Below are 22,543 nucleotides of genomic sequence, written 5' to 3' on the forward strand. Positions count from 1 at the left end.
AATTATGTATATGAATGATCAAATGGAAGCAGGGAATTTTTTCCCAAGACAGGTTAGGTTATGTCCATGTTCATAATGTTTCTAAGGTAAGGACAAGTATGTTTTAGGAATTTTCATTTCCTTCACATAGCTTAATATATCCATTGGTAGACCCTTTTTGATGGAAATAGTTCACATTGAACAACCAGATTAGCTTTCTTGTCAGAACAGTTATTTTCTAGCTTAATCCAGAGAACCAATAAATCACTAATTCCTCTAAAAAGAATAGTATTTGAAATAATTTTTAAAACTATTCGGAATTACTTTATTCCTTAATGATAAATGAATAATAGTGTATTATAGACATTAATATTTCCTGAATGAATAAATCTGTAATCACAAATCTCCCTAAAATATAGTAAGAATGAAAATTATGATACTACTGAACAATTTAATTTCTCAAATAATGCTGCTCTGATTTTCATGCATTTTTAACAGTTCCAGCATTGCCAATCTTTTTAAAAACTGAAAGAAAAATAATTTCATTATAGTTACATTATATTAAGTTTAGAGTTTTCTTTCAAGGGAATCAAATTTTTTTAAATTGTATAACATAGCCTCCCATAATCCTGTATAATATACAGATTAAAGTACTTAGTAATGTGAGATTGATTCTGCCTTTTCTTTGTTTTACAGGTCAAAAACATTACTTTTACCGTAGCAGCATTCAAATCCTAAATGTTCAATATAGTGATGAGCTAAGTTCATCAGTTACACAGAAATACAGGAATTTGAGTGGAAATATTGAGTCTATGGTAAGTTAATATTTGCATTTCCTCTTTATTATATCATAAAACAATTATGATAATAAACTTAATATTTTGTGATACATTTGCAACTCCTAGATGCTCTGCATATTCTCCTCCCCGAATGGTGAAAGATGTGTTTCGTTGTGCTTTTTCCAAGTCAATTTGCTTGTACACTTGTTCTTGTTCATATTTTCTTACATCATGAAAGTTTTAGGTCATGAGTAAACATATTTTTTATGATTATGACTTCAGATTGGAAGTCTATTGTTTATGCAATTTGAGCATTTTTCCTACCCTTGAGATTGTCTTTTTAAATCCTTTTCATTTTGCCTTCTTTCCTTTTTTCTTATCCAACTAAACATACAGGTAGTAGGTGTTAAAATACATATTAACATAGTTTGGAGAACGTCATACTTTGGTTCAATGATCGACATAGAAAATATACAAAGAAAGCCTGCGCTCTCACTTGAAAAGGCCCCCAGGCTGCTTACCGGGAAACCTCATAAGCAGACACTTAGCACTGGTTTATCATCACAGACCAGGGTTTGGCCTTCAGCCCTGCAGAGTCAGAGCTGAACAATCTCAGGGTTGCTCACTTACCCGTATGTTTTCTAAGATTCCTAAGGTTATAAATTAGTCCAATGGTTCTAAAACTTTAGCAAAATCACCTGGAAAGCTTATTAAAAATAGAGTTCTAGGCCCCAGTGTCAGAGTTTCTGAGTCAGTAGTTAGAATTTGCATTTCTAACAAGTTCCCAGGTGATGCTGATGCTATGGTCCAGGGACCACACTTTGGGAACCACTGAGTTAATCTATAATGAGAATTATCATGGCTGGGGGACTGAATCATCTGCTTGTCTAACACCCTTTTCCCCTAGGGGCAAACTACACTAGGAGTCAAGTATTGAGAAAAGTGCTTGGTGAGCATTAAATTAGAGCAAGGGAAGTTAGTATATTATTTAAATGTTTAATCAGAATAAACAGCTGAATCAGAATAATCTGGGAACAGAATCTAGGCCAGGAGGCAGAGGTAGGGTTAATATTGGGGAACACCAGTTTATTATGTCAGAAGTGGGAGCCTCCTGGTCCTTCAATAAACTTTTATTAAACATCAATCCTGTCAAATGCTGTGGACATACAAAAAGTGGAGTAGATATTGGATCTGCCCTCATGGAGCTTAGTCTAACACGGGAGATTAAACAAGCTTACAAATATTTACAATATAAGGTATGCAGTGAGTATGTGACATGAGAGCAACGCAGATGTAAGTTTGTGGTAAGAGGATAAATGATATCCAGTTATGGAGATCAGAGACAGTGTCTTATAAAAGATGACTTTTCAGGTTGGCTTTTAGAATGAGTAGGGCACACCACAGCTAAAATATGAGCCAAGGCATAGAGAGGAGAATGTGCTTAGCTAAAAAGTTTGGGTTTTATCTTGCAGAGAGAAAGTCTTGAGCTAGAGGCAGAATGATGCAAACAGGATCTGATAGATTCATGTTCCGAATGTAAAAATTAGACTATAAAGAGAAGAGCCTGCACACAGTAAGGCTAGTTAGAAGCTCATTACGGTGGTCCAGAAGAAAGCCAAGGGGTTAAAACTTGAATTAAGGCATATTCCAGAAAATGTGGAAATGCAGATAAAACTTCCATTTTAGGCTTACCAAAGCAATTCACCTCCCCAACTTCCTACTTTCTCTTCCCAACCTGCTCTTAAAAAATCAATAGGAATATTTAGTTATATCATTTGCATCATGAGAGCCCATTGTTTAGACTTCAAACCAAGAGACTTTTTTTTTTTTTTAGTATTTAAAGAATATCCTTAAATTTATTCACATTTATTTAAAAATGCCAGTTTTTAAAAACTTTGGTACTTTGTCATTAGTACCACTGACTGCCCACACAGTTTAGATGTTGAAAGGTGCTGATTTATGCAATAATCGGTGCTTGGGTTAATAATACTACTCTGAGGCTGGACCCCACAAATACACACACAAATGCAAACTACGCAGACGAATACAAAGAGCCTGTGAGTACCTTTGTCTTAGGCAGAGGGCAACCTGCAAATCTGAACAGATTTTCTTGTGATTAACACTGCAAGAGACATTCTTAAATTTCTTGAAGAAGATACTAGAGACAAACATCTCAGGAGGCCAGTCTGAGGACAGTTATTCATAATGAAGTCCTCACATCCACACAAAGACATCATGTAATGTTTCAGCTATTTACCCAGTCTAATAAAAGGAGCAAACTGAAAGTGTGTATATCGAGAATCCCAGCTTCATTATAGGGAATTAGAATCCAGCTATTTGTCATTAAAGCAAGATGCCAGAGACATCCTCAGCCCTAAAGAGGTCACTCAGTTCCTGCCAGACAGATCAGATATGTTAGGTCAGCGCATCCTTCATAGAGCATATGTAAAATTGCAAAAGACTGATATGGAGAGAAACGGCATAAGGCATAAAGCACAACGTACATATTCAGCAATGTGAAAAACATAAACTAAGTTTCTTTTCAAAAGCACTACCAGCACATTTGAAAGATATTCAGTAAGTCTTTAAAACCCAATCCCAATGACAAAAAAATTATACAATCTAATTTGTTATTCTTAAATTACTCTCAAAAGTGGTCTATAAATTGTAATGTATAAAGTGTTATCAAAATGAAAATAATTTTAGTTTTGTCTTTGGTTGTAAAGATAATATAAAAAAGTAGAAAAGTCAGGGCATTCAAGAAATATAAAGAGAAAGAAATATGCACAAAATCTCAATACTCATATATCCACTATTAATATTTTGATGTTCCAAGTACTTTTCATGAAAACTGCATAATCGTCCATGCACAAACACATACTATTTTCTGTCAATGGAATAAGACTATACATGCTTGTTTACTACTACTTTTTTCTCAAAAAATATGTCATAGAGGTATTTTAATATCAATGAAGAAATACACCATTTTAAATAACTAAATAGCATTATAGTGCACAAAGGTACAATATTTTATTTAACCAGTCCTCTGTTGACAGATGTTCAAATTGTTTCCAGTTTTTCACTATTATACCCAATATTCTGATGACCAGTCTTGTTGATACATCCTTGCACACCTGAGTGATTATATTCTTGGGACATATTCCCAGAAGTAGAATTATCAGAATATAGGGTGTATGCATTTTTTTATTTCTCTCTAGAGATTTTTAAATTTCTTCTTCAATTTTAATAAAGATTTTATTTTAGAAGCATTTTAGATTTATAGAAAAGTTGCGAAGATAATATAGAGTTCTCATATACATCATACCCAGTTTCCTCTATGATTAACGTTTTATATTACAATAGTATATTTATTGCAATTAATGATCCAATATTAATACATTGTTATTAACCAAATTCTGTATTTTATTCAGATTTCCTTTGTTTTTACTTAGTGTTCTTTTCCATTTCCTGATCCCATCCAGGATAGCAAATTACAGAGTTGCCATGTCTCCTTAGGCTCTTGTAAACTATGACAGTTCCTCAGATTTTCCTTGTTTTTGATAACCTTGACAGTTTTGAGGAATACTAGTCAGGTATTCTGTAGAAATGTCCCACAATTGGAGGCCTTCTGATGTTTTTTCTTACGGTTAGACTGGGGTTTGGGGTTTTAAGGAGGAAGACTATAGAGGAAAAGGGTCATTTTCATTACATCATATGAAGTGGGGTACATAATATCAACATGACTTACCACTGTTGACCTTGATCACCTGGCTGAAGTAGTGTTGGCCAGATTTCTACACTGTAAAGTTACTCCCTCCCTTTTCCATATTATACTCTTTGGAAGAAAGACACTATGTACAGGCCACACATAAGAAGTGGAGGAGTAACGAGTTATGCTTTGAATATTTAAAGAATATTTGAAATTCTTCTGTTTGTCTAGTTTCTCCACGTAATTCAACCATTTGTTTATATCAATATAGTGATCTATGCATTTTTAACATTTATTTTAATTTCTAGATTGCACTCCAGAAGTGCCCCAGTTTACATTCTTACCAACAGTATATAAGTATGCATAGGTATGCTTATTTCCCCCACAGCATTAACACTATGCATGGTAAATCTTATTAACTGTTGCTAATTCAATAGGTAAGAAGTGATATCTCACTATTATTTTGGTTTGCATTTCTTTGATTACTGGTAAGATTTAATCTGTCTCCCTATAGTAATAGGTCATTTTTATAATTTCATTTGTGAATTGCCTGGTCATGACCTTGCCCATTTTCTTACTGGAGACTTTGTGTTTTTATATAAATCTGGGGGAAAAAATTCTTTCCTTGTTAAAATATTAAAATTTGCCTGTTATTCATTTTCATATATTTCTCTAACGAGATTTGACTTTCAACCTTGTTTATAATCTAGGGGTTTTTTTTTTACTGCCATATAGATTTAATTTTTTAGGTAGCCAAAATTATCAATTTTATCTTTGATTCACCTGTAATTTATTTATTTATTTTTTTTTTTTTAATTTATTTATTTATTTATTTATGGCTGTGTTGAGTCTTCGTTTCTGTGCGAGGGCTTTCTCTAGTTGTGGCAAGCTGGGGCCACTCTTCATCGCGGTGCGCGGGCCTCTCACTATCGCGGCCTCTCTTGTTGCGGAGCACAGGCTCCAGACGCACAGGCTCAGTAATTGTGGCCCACGGGCTCAGCTGCTCCGTGGCATGTGGGATCTTCCCAGACCAGGGCCCGAACCCGTGTCCCCTGCATTGGCAGGCAGATTTCTCAACCACTGCGCCACCAGGGAAGCCCCTGTAATTTATTTTTTAATAAGATAGAGATCCAGCTTTTTCCCCTAAAAGAGCTAGGTGGTGGTACCAAAACAGTATATTAAATAGTGCAATGGATTTATTTGTTATGCTGTCTTTATCATACACTAAATTCCTCTTTTTCTTTTTTCTGTACTCCCCTCTCTTTCACTGATTAGTCTTTGCCTGTACCAGTACCCAGCTATTTACTGTGGCTTTATAATTAAACATCTGGCAGAGAAAGATTCCCCTTGAAATTCGTCTGATGTATGATTTCTACAGTTAATCTCATTTATTCATACTTCTGTAGAAACACTTTGAATAATACTCTAATATAGTACTTTATAGTTCATAAAGCACTTTTACATATATCATCTAACCTTCAACTCACAAAGGGCATGTAATTTTTATAGATGGATAAGTGAATACTGTGAGAGATTAAGAAACATGACAAAGGCCATTCAACTGGAAAGTGATAGAACAAAAATTCAAACCAAGGTCTCCTGGTTTCAAGTTCAAGAATCATACCACTTACCAGTGGTAACATGAGTACCATCATTATCCTTGTTCCATAGTCAGCAGTGTTATACTTAATGAGCAGTGGAATAATTCCAGAATTTCTATTATATTAAGCAATTCACTTTTCTGGTTCACAGTTTATTCATTAGTAAAATAAAATCATTGATCTAGATGATTTTTATAGTACATTCTACCTCAAAAAGTCTATGATTATGTGATTTTCACACAAGATATCCATGCCCCCCAGTCACCTGTTTTTCTCATCCTGCTTCTCTGGCCAATCCTTCTCCTCTGTATCTTTTTATAGATTCACCCTCCTCTACACTGACATTAAATGTTGAAATTCCCCAAGTCTTTGACCTATGCACTCCTCTCCTCCCACATTATCTTCTATCTCTAGATGATCTCATCCATGACCATTACTTCTACCAACACTTATATACTAATGACTCATGCTGTCGTCAGCCCAGACTTTTCTTCTGTACTTCAGACCTTTTCCCCCAACTGCCAGCTTAATATCTCTACTTGTCTGTTGTAAAAACATCTCAAATATATTATGTCCCTAAATCAAACTCATGATCCCTCCATGCCATACTAGCCTTCTTCCCATAATCCTAACCCCATTGATGATAATACCATTTATTCAGTTTTCCAAACCAGAAACCTAGGATTCATCCTTGACATACTGCTCTCTATCATTCCAAATATCCAATCTATTACCAACCCCTGTAGGTTTTATCCCCTGTATTTCCCTCAGATCCATTCATTTCTCTCCATATTCTGCTACCACCATAACCATCCAAGCCATCACCTCTACACTGAAGTGCCAAAATAGGACCATAACTAATTTATGTTATTTTGCACCTAAAATTGTTTATCCACATGCAACCAGAGAGATTGTTCTCAAATTGCAAATCTGATTTTATTATCCTCTCATTTAAAACACTTCAGTGACTTCCCATTATTATGATAAAGACCAAATGCTTCACACACTAACAAGACTTTCATGGTCTGGCCTTTCTATATAACTCTAGCCTCCTTGTTTTCTAGGCTACAACTGTCCTGGCCTTTGATTCCTTAAACACAATCTGCTTGTTCCTACCTCAGGACTTTGTATGTGCCATTCACTCCACCTGTGAGGCTTTTCCTTTCTCTTCAACCAGCTAACTCTGATTCTTCCTGAAGATCTCAGTTTCATAAGCATTCCTCTGAGAAGCCTCTCTAATCTCACTGACTGGATCAAATCCCTCTACTATATTGCTGCACTTATCACAGTTATAATTCTGCTTAAATGTGGATGATAATCTGATTAGTGCCTATCTCCCCCATTAGATGTAAGCTCCATGATGGCAAGGACTGTCTATTTTCTCCACCAGTGTAACCCAGTGCTTGATAGAGGAAGCGTGAAGCATAAGAGGTGCTCAAAAGCTGTTGAATGAGTGAAAAAATGAACAAGGTGATTTCGAAATAATGAGAGCATCTGTTTGCAAAATATGTGTATCAAAACTATGAGTGCATTCTGATTGAATGGGTCTCTCCAAATAAAACAAGGGACTTCAATCAGGATTCATACCTAGGATCAATTGAACCATTGAAACTCCCCTTTGGCATCAGGGGTGGTATTGCAACAGATTCTGCAAACAACAATTGCCATTTTTTCCAAAATATACCTAAGGACTGTACCATGAAAAAAAATAGGGCACAGGAAGAGAAAGACAGCAGTATCAATTTGCAATTAATCATATCACATCCCTTTTACCATCAGGGCTTTTAGTACAGCCATTTAATAAGCACTGATTGTTGCCTAATGCCTAAAAGAGAATTTGGTACATAGTTGGCATTCAAATATTCGTTGAATGAATGAATAAATGATACATTCTATCTGTTGGTTCCTGTGCTAAGTGCTAGGGACACAAAATAAAGATGTCATTGCAGTCCGGATGAAGCCCACAATGGTCTCCAAGATGGAGTTGTCATACCAGGGAGGGATTCACAATAATTTTATTGGAGTCATGGAAGAAAATACTTAAATGTCACTCTACATGTGTTTTTCTCTTTTACGAAAAAATTTTTAAACAAGAAGAAAAAGAAAATAGGGAGAGAAGGAGTGAAGGAACAAATGAACAAACTTAGCTTTGTTACTATTTAACAAATGGATTGACACTGGCACCTTTGTTTGGTTTTATGTCAAGTAGTTCCACACAATGTGTGTGAAAATATCTTGAGGGATGGGGTGGGCAGTAACACAGTAGAACTGACTGGGCATCAGCACACTTTTACTGGCTCTCAGTAGATTTAAATGATATACAGCTTCCACTGGATTTTAAAATTATATTATCTAGCTCTAAAAGTAAACTAAACCTCCCCAAAAATTAATATGAGGACTGAGAAGAATCCTGCAAAACACAAATAAATTTAAAAACCTGCAATTTGAAGATAATCCTCATATGCAGTAATGAATATGCAATATACAATAATGAATAAGTAAATGAACAGTTAGTAACATAAGAACTGACAATCTTCTATTCCTGGCTAAAGCCATACTGCCAGGTTAAGCAATGCTTCTTAGAAGATGTTTAAACACACACACACACACACATCCTGTCCCTTGAAGGTATAAGTGTGAGAAATTAACTGCTTTTTAAACAAATAAGAGAAAACTTTGGAAATACATGTTTAACAATGTGTCCAGCATTAGGTGATTGAGTTCAGTTGTTTTGTTTTACTGAAAATTAAGGGCTTAGACATGCACACATAAAAATTTGGAAGGCAAAAATTACCTACCATGTTTGGTTGATTTTGAACACATTTCTTAAAATATGTATATAAATATAATGAAACTCCTTTGATTTGATTTGAAAGGGTAGCCAATTGAAATCAGGGAAGATGGAAAGTCACTTGCTGAATTTCAACAAAACCCTTGCATGATTGGTGGGACTGACAACTTAGTGTCATGATTTATTAAGTTCTGCTAATGAACTTCATGCATCTGGAGCCACATAATTGTGTGGAAACTTCTTCAGTGCTTCAGACCAAGTGTTTAGATTAAACTTAGAATCATACCTTTGGGTCATTTTATCACAGTGTTTCAAAAATTATAAATTCTATCCAGTCATATTGTTAACACTGAATATATTGCTATTAAAAAATAAATGGAATAAAATACCTAAATGTTTGTTCTGTAACTCAGCCTTTTTAACTTTTAACTTTGGCAATATTTTATAATTCATATTGTTAGTAGAACAGTATTATTACATGTGTATAATTTATAAACGTGGTTTGGCCACACATGCACAAAATGTATTACCCATAAGAGTGCATAATCAAAAATATTTGAAGAGTACTGTAGTAATAGATAGATTATATTGCCATGTATTTTATCTTTTTCTTGAAAACTGAGTTTCCAGATCTTCTGATTAAACAGAAAAGAAAGTTTGTAACTGAAGGGTGACTGAAATCACAAAAACAACATTATTACTATTATTCAGCTCATGAATATTATGAACAAAACTGTAACTATTGAGAAATGTTATGAGGTAGGTATGTGAGAGATGCTTCCACCTCATCAGTTGTTCGTGTAATTTCATCATTAAATACTAAAATACAAGACAAAACAAAAAATATACCTACCAAGTAAGAAGGTACTGAAAATAAGAAGGTGATTTACTTTCATGGGGTAGCTAATAAGATCTTTTTCCCCTCAAGATGAAAAATATGTGACAATTATAGACATTCTATGTGTAATGTCTTACCCTTCATATGACCTCATCTATTAACTGGTTTAATGATGGTTACTTTGTTAGAATTTACCTAAATAATCCATGTCTCACTTCAATTCTTATCGATTATGAATATTATTGAGGTTTGAGGATTCTAGGCCATTCTAGAATTCAAAGATAGTATTGTCAAGAGACCTTCAAGATGGCAGAGGAGTAAGACATGGAGATCACCTTCCTCCTCACAAATACATCAAAAATACGTGTTCATGTGGAACAACTCCTACAGCACACCTACTGAACGCTGGCAGAAGACCTCAGACCTCCCAAAAGGCAAGAAACTCCCCATGTACCTGGATAGGGCAAAAGAAGAAAGAAAAAACAGAGACAAAAGAATAGGGATGGAACCTGCACCTCTGGGAGGGAACTTTGAAGGAGGAAAAGTTTCCACACACTAGGAAGCCCCTTCACTGGTGGAAAAGAGGGGTGGGTGGTGGCGGAAGCTTTGGAGCTACAGAGGAGAGTGCAGCAACAGGGGTGCAGAGGGCAAAGCGGACAGATTCCCGCACAGAGGATCGGTGTCAACCAGCACTCACCAGTCTGAGAGGCTTGTCTTCTCACCCGCCGGAGTGGGTGAGGGCTGAGAGCTGAGGCTCCAGCTTCAGAGGTCAGATCCCAGGGAGAGGACGGGAGTTGGATGCGTGAACATAGCCTGAAGGGGGCTAGTGTGACACAACTAACTGGGAGGGAGTCCAGGAAAAAGTCTGGAACTGCCTAAGACTCAACAGACCATTGCTTTGGGTCACGTGACGAGAGGAGATTCACAACACTGCCTAAACGAGCTTCAGAGACGGGCACGAGCTGCAGCTATCAGCGCAGACACCAGAGACGGGCATGAAACGCTAAGGCTGCTGCTGCAACTACCAAGAAGCCTGTGTGAAAGCACAGTCCACACCTCCCCTCCCAGGAGCCTGTGCACCTCGCCACTGCCAGGGTCCCGTAATCCAGGGGCAACTTCCCTGGGAGAACACACAGCGGGCCTCAGGCTGTTGCAACGTTATGCGGGCCTCTGCAGCTGCAGGCCCGCCCTGCATTCCGTACCCCTCCCTCCCCCCAGCCTGAGTGAGGCAGAGCCCTCTAATCAGCCGCTCTTTAACCCGCTCCTATCTGGGCGAAGAACAGATGCCAGAGGGTAACCTACATGCAGAGGCAGGGCCAAATCCAAACCTGAACCCCAGGAGCTGTGCAAACAAAGAAGAGAAAGGGAAATTTCTCTGTGCAGCCTCAGGAGCAGCAGATTAAATCTCCACAATCAGCTCAATGTACCCTGCATCTGTGGAACACTGGAATAGACAACAAATCATCCCAAAATTGAGGTGGTGGATTTTGGGAGCACCTGTGGACTTGGAGTTTGCTGCATGAGACTGATTAGTTTCTGATTTTTATGTTTATCTTAGTATAGTTTCTAGCACCTGTTATCATTGGTGCATTTTTTTATTGGTTTGGTTGCTCTCTTCTTTATTTTTAAATTACTTTTTTTTTACTTTAATAATTTTTTTAATTTTTATTTTCATAACTTTTTTTATTTTATTTTATTCTTTCTTTCTTTTTTTCCTCCCTTATCTTCTGAGCCCCGTGGCTGACAGCATCTTGGTGCTTCAGCTGGGTGTCAGGCCTGAGGCTCTGAGGTGGGAGAGCCAGGCTCAGGACATTGGACCAGCAGAGACCACCCGGCCCCATATAATATCAACCGGTGAGAGCTCTCCCAGATATCTCTGCCTCACTGCTAAGACCCAGCTTCACTCAACAACCACCAAGCTCCAGTGCTGGACACCCCATGCCAAACAACTAGCAAGACAGGAACACAACTCCACCCATAAGCAGAGAGGCTGCCTAAAATCATAATAAGTTCACAGAAAACCCAAAACACACCACTGGACGAGGTCCTGACCACCAGAAAGACAAGATCCAGCCTCATCCACCAGAACACAGGCACCACTCCCCTCCACCAGGAAGCCTATAAAACCAACTGAACCAACCTTACCCACTGGGGGCAGACACCAAAAACAACAGGGACTACGAACATGCAGGCTGCGAAAAGGAGACCACAAACACAGTAAGTTAAGCAAAATGAGAAGACAGAGAAATATGCAGCAGATGAAGGAGCAAAGTAAAAACCGACCTAACCAAATGAATGAAGAGGAATAGGCAGTCTACCTGAAAAAGAATTCAGAATAATGATAGTAAAGATGATCCAAAATCTTGGAAATAGAATGGAGAAAATACAAGAAAAGTTTAACAAGGACCTAGAAGAACTAAAGAGCAAACAAAAAGTGATGAACAACACAAAAAAGGATATTAAAAATTATCTGGAAGGAATCAATAGCAGAATAAATGAGGCAGAATAATGGATAAGTGACCCGGAAGATAAAATAGTGGAAATAATTACGGCAGAGAAGAATAAAGTAAAAAGAGTGAAAAGAATCGAGGATAGTCTCAGAGACCTCTGGGACAACATCAAATGCACCAACATTCGAATTATAAGGGTCCCAAAGGAAGAAGAGAAAAAGAAAGGGACTCAGAAAATATCTTAAGAGATTAAAGTTGAAAACTTCCCTAATATAGGAAAGGAAATAGTCAGTCAAGTCCAAGAAGTGCAGAGAGTCCCATACGGGATAAATCCAAGGAGAAACACACCAAGACACATATTAATCAAACTTTCAAACATTAAATACAAAGAAAAAATATTAAAAGCAGCAAGGGAAAAGCAACAAATGACATACAAGGGAATCTCCATAAGGTTAACAGCTGATCTTTCAGCAGAAACTCTGCAAGCCAGAAGGGAGTGGCAGGACATATTTAGAGTGATGAAAGGGGAAAACCTACAACCAAACTTACTCTCTCCAGCAAGGATCACATTCAGTTTCGATGGAAAAATTAAAACCTTTACAGAGAAGCAAGAGCTAAGAGAATTCAGCACCACCAAACCAGCTTTACAACAAATGCTGAAGGAACTTCTCTAGGCAGGAAACACAAGAGAAGGAAAAGACCTACAAAAACAAACCCAAAACAATTAAGAAAATGGGAATAGGACCATACATGTCGATAATTACCTTCAATGCAAATGGATTAAATGCTCCCACCAAAAGACACAGACTGGCTGAATGGATATAAAAACAAGACACATATATATGCTGACTACAAGAGACCCACTTCAGACCTAGGGACACATACAGACTGAAAGTGAGGGGATGGAAAAAGATATTCCATGAAAATGGAAATCAAAAGAAAGCTGGAGCAGCAATTCTCACATCAGACAAAATAGACTTTAAAATAAAGACTATTACAAGAGACAGAGAAGGACACTACATAATGATCAAGGGATCAATCCAAGAAGAAGATATAACAATTGTAAATATTTATGCACCCAACATAGGGGCACCTCAATACATAAGCCAAATGCTAATAGCCATAAAAGGGGAAATCGACAGTAACACAATCATAGTAGGGGACTTCAAAACCCCACTTTCACCAATAGACAGATCATCCAAAATGAAAATAAATAAGGAAACACAAGCTTTAAATGATACATTAAACAAGATGGGCTTAATTGACATTTAGAGGACATTCCATCCAAAAACAACAGAATACACTTTTTTCTCAAGTGTTCATGAAACATTCTCCAGGATAGATCATATCTTGGGTCACAAATCAAGCCTTGGTAAATTTAAGAAAATTGAAATCATATCAAGTATTTTTTCCGATCACAACGCTATGAGACTATGTATCAATTACAGGAAAAAAACTGTAAAAAATACAAACACATGGAGGCTAAACAATACACTACTAAATAACCAAGAGATCACTAAAGAAATCAAACAGGAAATCAAAAAATACCTAGAAACAAATGACAATGAAAACGCAATGGCCCAAAACCTATGGGATGCAGCAAAAGCAGTTCTAAGAGGGAAGTTTATAGCAATACAACCCTATCTCGAGAAAAAAGAAAAATCTCAAAAAAAAAAAAACAACCTAAACTTACACCTAAAACAATTAAGAAAGAAGAACAAAAAAACCCAAAATTAGCAGAAGGGAAGAAATCATAAAGATCAGATCAGAAATAAATAAAAAAGAAATGAAGGAAACGATAGCAAAGATCAATAAAACTAAAAGCTGGTTCTTTGAGAAGATAAACAAAATTGGTAAACCATTAGCCAGACTCATCAAGAAAAAAGGCAGTAGACTCAGATCAACAGAATTAGAAATGAAAAAGGAGAAGTAACAACCGACACTGCAGAAATACAAAGGATCATGAGAGATTAATACAGGCAACTATATGCCAATAAAATGGACAACCTGGAAGAAATGGACAAATTCTTAGAAAAGCACAACCGTCCAAGACTGAACTAAGAAGAAATAGAAAATATAAACAAACCAATCACAAGCACTGAAAATGAAACTGTATTAAAAATCTTCCAGCAAACAAAAGCCCAGGAACGGATGGCTTCACAGGTGAATTCTATCAAACATTTAGAGAAGAGCTAACACCTAAACTTCTCAAACTCTTCCAAAATATAGCAGAGGGAGGAACACTACCAAACTCATTCTACGAGGCCACCATCACCCTGATACCAAAACCAGACAAAGATTTCACAGAAAAAGAAAACTTCAGGCTAATATCTCTGATGAACATAGATGCAAATATCCTCAACAAAATACTAGCAAACAGAATCCAACAGCACATTAAAAGGATCATACACCATGATCAAGTGGGGTTTATCCCAGGAATGCAAGGATTCTTCAATATACACAAATCAATCAATGTGATATGCCACATTAACAAATTAAAGGATATAAACCATATGATAATCTCAATAGATGCAGAAAAACCTTTCGACAAAATTCAACACCTATTTATGATAAAAGCTCCCCAGAAAGTAGGCATAGAGGGAACCTCTATGCACATGCACATATGGTCACCTTATCTTTGAGAAAAGAGGCAAGAATATACAATGGAGAAAAGACAGTCTCTTCAATAAGTGGTGCTAGGAAAACTGGACAGCTACACGTAAAATAATTAAATTAGAACACTTCCTAACACCATACCCAAAAATAAACTCAAAATGGATTAAAGACCTAAATGTAAGGCCAGACTCTATTAAACTCTTTGAGGAAAACATAGGCAGAACACTCTTTGACATAAATCACAGCAAGATCCTTTTTGACCCCCCTCCTAGAGAAATGGAAATAAAAACAAAAATAAACAAGTAAGACCTAGTGAAACTTAAAAGCTTTTGCACAGCAAAGGAACCCATAAAGAAGATGACAAGACAACCCTCAGAATGGGAGAAAATATTTGCAAACGAAGCAGCTGAGAAAGGATTAATCTCCAAAATATACAAGCAGCTCATGCATCTCAATATCAAAAAAACAAACAACCCAATCCAAAAATGGGCAGAAGACCTAAATAGACATTTCTCCAAAGAAGATATACAGATTGCCAACAAACACATGAAAAGATGCTCAACATCATTAATCATTAGAGAAATGCAAATCAAAACTACAATGAGGTATCACCTCACACCAGTCAGAATGGCCATCACCGAAAACTCTACACACAATAAATGCTGGAGAGGGTGTGGAGAAAAGGGAGCCCTCTTGCACTGTTGGTGGGAATGTAAATTGATACAGCCACTATGGAGAACAGTATGGAGGTTCCTTCAAAAGCTAAAAATAGAACTACCATACGACCCAGCAATCCCACTACTGGGCATATACTCTGAGAAAACCATAATTCAAAAAGAGTCATGTACCACAGTGTTCATTGCAACACTACTTACAATAGCCAGGACATGGAAGCAACCTAAGTGTCCATCAACAGATGAATGGATAAAGAAGATGTGGCACATATGTACAATGGAATATTACTCAGCCATAAAAAGAAACGAAATTGAGTTATTTGTAGTGAGGTGGATGGACCCAGAGTCTGTTATACAGAGTGAAGTAAGTCAGAAAGAGAAAAACAATTACTGTATGCTAACACATATATATGGAATCTAAAAAAAAAAAAAAAAAAATGGTTCAGAAGAACCTAGGAGCCGGACAGGAATAAAGATGCAGATGTAGAGAATGGCCTTGAGGACACAGGGAGGGGGAAGGGTAAGCTGGGACGAAGTGAGAGAGTGGCATGGACATATATACACTACCAAATGTAAAATAGGTAGCTAGTGGGAAGCAGCTGCACAACACAGGGAGATCAGCTCCGTGTTTGTGACCACATAGAGTGGTGGGATAAGGAGGGTGGGATGGAGACGCAAGAGGGAGGAGATATAGGGATATACGTATATGTATAGCTGATTCACAGAAGAAACTAACACAACACTGTAAAGCAATTATACTCCAATAAAGACGTTAAAAAAAAAAAAACACAAAGATAGTATTGTCACCCTTAATCAGGAGGGAAACTTAAAATAGTTCCTTTTTCATTGTTTACTTGATTTTTTGTCCATTTTAATAAAAGGGTCAATAATACAGGTTACAAAATCAAAGAAGTATGAAAGCAAACTCATCCGACCCATTAAACAAGTATCAATAATAAGTTTGAAGGGAGTGAAAAAGCCCAAAGGTTACATGTAAAGCTCACTGAAAGTAGATGCATAGCCTCTGGGAGTTGTAGTAGTCAACTGTGTACAGAACAATTTTTTAAACACATTTTGGACTGTTTTCCTTTTACAGATGAAGAAACTGAGAGGAAGAAAGTTCAAAAGATTCGTTCAAGTTCTCATAGCAAGCTAACTTTTCTCTGTGTCCCCTATCTACCACACTTTCCACTCTCCTATTGGCTTCCTCTTCAAGCATCTGCTCACTGATTTTCTACTAAGTATTTTTGATAAGTCCTAATGAAAGAGACTACAAAATTTTCACCCACTCTATGAAATACGGATTCTTATCCATAGGCCTCTTCTTTTATCCTTGTATATGGATATCAACCAATTAATCAACTTGCTTTCTTTATGTTGCTTATTACCTTAGTCCTCACTAAATTACATCGATATTTTCCACATAATAAAAATGTCATAATTAAATTAGATTTTTAACATTTTGGTCCAGTGTAGCCCATGCTCATCTAAATTTTAGCAATTCCTTCAGTTTTAGGTCAGTTCCTTTCACTTCTGTTAAAGTCAAGTAAAATTAAACATAACTCATTTTATTAAACTCCCTCCTACAATATACCATATTAATAAACACATTAAAATCTATCCTTCTACATAGTTAACTAGAATATGACTCACCAAATGATTGCATTCTATAATTCTAGATCATAGAATTTTGAGTGACTTTTGGCTTTCTTCTTAACACTTACTAGTCCTTCTTGAATTTTTTAAAAAGGAAATTATTTTGAAAAACTAACAGCCTCATAACTCTTAAAAATGTTCAAGGCCTCTAGAAAGAAAAAAAGTTATTTTGTCTCACAACTGGTTGGTCTGATATCAGCCTAAAGAATGGATACTGAAAAAATAAGTGTAATAGAGATTGCATAAACTTTACAGTCTCAAGAAGAACTGGCTTCAAATCCTGGCTTAATATAATATTCAACATGCTACTTAATTTCCCCATCTTCACCTTTTCATGTTCACCCCCACCTTGGTCCAACCTCACAGTACAAGCCAACAGAATCCACTCTCCATTATGAAAGCTCAGTACATCTCACCCTGCATCTTGGCAGAACTGTTCCAGTCACAGAATCACTCACTACTAGTTTACTGCAAAGCTAAACCTTATACCTCAAGAGGACCACCCTTGCTGGCATTGAGCAATGATTCAGGGGGAAAGTTAAAGTTAGGTCAGGAAATACCAACTGATGCTAAAAGTAACTTATGTTGCTTAGGCATTAATCAGAAACAATAAGGAAAAGACTGCCCTTTACTTCTTTTCCTCTTTCTCATCAAGCTCTCCATTGCTACTCATTTTAATCTGGTTTTACCCATTTAAGAACCGTTGTTGCAGGATCACACACTGTAAGTTGTATCAGTGGACTCACCTAGTGTTGGGTTGGCTCATGCACCCACCTCTTTGGGAACAGCCACCAAATCACATAACGTGGGCTCTCATTGAGCAAGACATCTGCTATGTTTAGAACGGCTTCTAGTGAAGATGCATCCTGTCCATTATCATCTTTGTGTAATAGATGAAGAAACAGGCACTGCATCAGAAGGTTATTAACCTGCCTAAATCGCTCCCATGTGTTCTGAGATGGAACTGAACTAAACTGAACTCTCTATTCTTCATTAACATAGTCAACTCCCCATTAACAACCATGTTGCAAGGTTGGGCAGAAAGAGGAAGCAGAGAAAGAACAGTAATTACAGAGAGGTTGTTTTTTCCTTTCTTTCTACAGATTACTAGAACATTCAAAGCGTCAAGTTTAAGAAAACAGTTCATCAGAGCTCATGTTGTCAAACTGAGGTGAGTGGAAGTACAACAAAAAATATCTATAAGCATAGATACAACTTGGTGCATTTGATTTTGTTCACAGCATAGATAATGAATGAGACGTTCACACAATGTGTTGCAATATTATGAAAATAGTATCATGGGCAGTTTAAAAACCAATGACAAAAAACAAAACATGTCACATACGGTCTACTTACTAATGTAAATAACCATATTACTTCAGTTCTTGGTGGGAAAAGGAGGAAAGGGTAGAGAGAGAGTTGGGTGAAGGTACAGCAGCAGGGTTATTCTATTATATAACTCCAGGGGATACTATTCACGATGCAGTCTATGTAGCAAACAATGCCTTGTGGAGATGTGCAATGTTGTGGTCCTGGGCACGATTGGAACACTAAACCAACACCAAAAGTGGCTTTTTGGGTTTTGTCTGCCTGGAATGCTATAATATAAAGGATGCTGTGGCCAAATACAGACGTGTCTGCTATGAATTAATAATTCATATGAATAATGCTAGAAGTAGCAGCACACAAGCTAGTTATTTGCCGTTCTTACCTTAGTTGAATATGGACTTATCCTTGTGATGTGATGTGATATCCCTACCAACTAAAATAGCCACCCTTACTGACCCTACCATAAATGTCTCAAATGTCCATATTGCTCAATCCTTCAAATAATATACAAAAGCTCTTCAGAAGGGAGAGAAATTATACTAATTCTTTCTCAAATACTAATACCACAAGAAAATTAATTTTTCTTATTCTCGGAAGAGTCACCTAGTTAAGTACCCAGGAGCATAGAGCTCTGGTCAGTTAAGTTTTGCTGAGGAGTTCAAGAAGTAAGAAGAATCCATAGGAAGAGCATTTTCCAAAATGCATTTCAGTCAGTTCAGTGCACATTCACCTTAGTACTTTCTTGAGAAATTCTCTGTACCAGCCACTAGCTTGCAATACTTGTAGGACTGAATCTGCATTTTTTTTTCTCCTTTTGTTCACTTCCCACTTACTTCTCATTTCACTGCAGTCTGGCTTCTGACCTCACCACAAAATAGTAATTGCTCTTGCCAAGTTCAGCAATGACATCTGAATCACAAACTCCAAAGAAATTATATCAGTCCTCTTCTTGGACCTCTCAACAGTATTTAACACTGTTGAGTTTTCAATCCTTTTTGAAATAGTACCATCCCTTGGTTTCTATGACCCTATACACCCCTGATTTTCCTTTTATCTCTCAAGTTATTCCTTCTCAATTTTCTTTGTTAGTTCTTATTCCTTCCTTTTCTCAAATGTTGTCAGACTGTGCTGTAAGCCTCTCATCTTCTCAGTTCACACTGAAGCTCCTTTTAGGGGCTTCATTGCCCCTATATGCTAATTATTATCAAAGTTGTACCTCTGGGCCAGTCCTCTCTTCTCATCTCGTGATGTGAATATACACAGCCATCTACTTGATATCATCATATGGCTATCTTGGACAACTCAACTTTAATAAGTCCAGACCAGAACCTATCATTTCTCCCCCACCAAATATGTTACTCTTCTAGTATTGCCTAGCTCTGTCAGTGGTGTCACCTTCAACCCAGATGCTCAAGAAAGAGTTATGAGTTATCTCTAAATTCCTCTCTCCCTCAACCCACACATCCAACCTTCACAATTCTATTTCTTAATTATGTTTAAGATCCATAACTTCAAACACACTGCCCTCAACCATCTCTCTCCTTGTCTATGAACAGCCTCCTAATGAGTCTCCTTTCCTGCAGTCTTGCTCCACTCCACATTCTACATAGCAACCAGAAAGATTTTTTGAAATGAAAAGCTAAACATAGTATTTGCTTAAAGTTCTTCTAACTGCCATTCCTTACTCTTATGATATGTCAAATATCATATATAAACATGAATAATATATGTGCATCAAAGATATATGTATTCTTGATATATATATATGTCTCCTTTCATATATATATATATATATATATATATATATATATGTCTCCTTTCATATATATATATATATATATATATATATATATATATATAACAAAGTTTACTAAACCTTCCTATATAGGGTTTTCTCCTACCATCTCTATCGCTGGGGTAGTCTTTTACTACTCTCTACTTTGTTCTTTACTCACAAGTCCCACTAGACTGTTTTCAGTTCTTCACTCTCTCTAACCTCAAGATCTTCTTACATAAGCTATTCCCTCTGTCTGAAATACACATCCACACACACACACCACTTTTTTTCCCTTCCCCTTCTGTTTTAAAATATACTGCATCAATAGAAAATTTGAGGTACAGTAAGGCCAACAAATCAGGAGATGATGACTTTTGAAAAGAGAGTTTGTTACTCACAGTTCCCAAGAGGAAGGTACATGACTCTTTGATAGAGTTGTTATGAAGATCAAATAAATGAAGTATAAAACACCGTCCTGTTTGAGTATCTATTTACATGTTTATCACTCACTAAAGATACCTCTTCTTTGAATTGCATATTCATCTTTTCTGGTTTTTTTCTATGATTTGTCTTTTCCTTATAGATTTGTAGGAGTTCTTTGTCTATAGGAGGTACCAAACATTTGTTACTTTGAGTTGCAAATATATTCTCCCTGTCTATAGCATTATCTTAACACTTTGTATATGCATCTTTTGTTGTAGAAAATCAATTGTAAAATGTCTTACTTAAGAAATCCTTTCTCCTCTTGTATATAAAGAAAATCTCCCATATTTGACTATAAATTTTAAATTTTTGCTGTTCCTATTCAAGTGCTTTGTGTGTGACATGAGGAAGATTTTTAATTTTTTACATGAGTTATTTTCCTTCAGATTTGTGATACCACTTCTATAGTATATTGTTTACATATGTCTATGAGTCTGTTTCTGGATTCCTATTAGACTTAATAATAGGAATTCTGTTCCTTCCAATTAAGCTTAGTATTGTCATTCAAATAAAACCTACCACTATGGATTTGCCTATTTCTCCTTGTTCAATATATTTTGAGCACATATTATCAAGCACCTATATGTTTAGAATTATTATATCTGCCTCATGAACTATTTCTTTTAGCAAGGTATTAATCCTTTTTATCACTAACTAATGTCTTTCGATCTTAAAATCTCTTATATCTGACACTATTATGCTACACTGACTTTCTTATGGTTCTTTTTTCAACATACCTTATCTTCATTTTCAACATTCATATATCCTTACAGGTTAGATTTTTCTCCTAAAACAAGAAGACACCTAGATGACATTTTCAAATGCATTCTGACCATCTTTGCCTTTAACTAGAGAGTTTAGTCAGTTTCAATTTATTGTGATGACAGTTACATTTGTATTTATTTCCTCCATATTATCTTATGTTCTTCATCCTGGTTTTTCTAACGCTTTTTCCTATTATCTTGCCTTCCCTTGTACGATTGTATTTTCATTTTCTTTTTTCCGTTTACTAATTTACAAGTTCTACATTCCATTTATCTTATTTTAGTGATTATTCTTAAAAATTCTTACAAACAAGAAGAGTTGGTTTAATCCACTACCCTTCTTCCAAATAATACAGGAAACTTGGAACAGTTATACACATATTACTGATGTTTTAGTTCCACCTTATTTGTAACACCTGCAAATAAGTCACTGTAATTATACTGTCAATGTCATTTTATTTATTTTTTTAAGTAAACATTTTATTTTGGAATAAGTTTAAGTTTACAGAAAGGTTCCAAAGGCAGTACAGAACGTTTCTACATACACTTCACCTAGCTTCCCCTAATGTTAACATCTTACATAACTATGGTACATTTGTCAAAACTAAGAGATTAACATTGGTACATTATTAGACTCTGATTTACTTGGTTTTCACCAGTTCTTCCACTAATGTCCTTTTTTTCCATTTCAGGATCCAACCCAATATACCACATTACATTTACGGTGGTTTTTTTTTTTTTAACATCTTTATTGCAGTATAATTGCTTTACAATGGTGTGTTAGTTTCTGCTGCATAACAAAGTGAATCAGCTATAGGCATACATATATCCCCATATCTCCTCCTTCTTGCGTCTCCCTCCCACCCTCCCTATCCCACCCCTCTAGATGGTCACAAAGCACAAAGCTGATCTCCCTGTGCTATGCAGCTGCTTCCCACTAGCTATTTTACATTTGGTAGCGTATATAGGTCAATGTTACTCTCTCACTTCGTCCCAGCTTACCCTTCCCCCTCCCCGTGTCCTCAAGTCCATTCTGTATGTCTGTGTCTTTATTCCTGTCCTGCCTGTAGGTTCTTCAGAACCTTTGTGTTTTTTTT

The 22,543-nt window shown here is 36.4% G+C and overlaps 1 protein-coding gene across 1 annotated transcript in view; it reads left to right on the plus strand.

Moving 5' to 3' along the window:
* The window catches only part of LOC309661870 (transmembrane protease serine 11D-like), a 74,463-nt gene that overhangs the window by 28,340 nt on the left and 23,580 nt on the right, over positions 1–22,543 (plus strand). Inside the window, 2 exon segments of the mRNA XM_082464011.1 lie at positions 676–794; positions 18,197–18,264. Coding sequence (XP_082320137.1) covers positions 676–794; positions 18,197–18,264 — 187 coding nt within the window.

This window comes from Balaenoptera physalus (assembly GCF_965194825.1).
Source record: "Balaenoptera physalus genome assembly, chromosome: 5".
Lineage (NCBI taxonomy): Eukaryota > Metazoa > Chordata > Mammalia > Artiodactyla > Balaenopteridae > Balaenoptera > Balaenoptera physalus.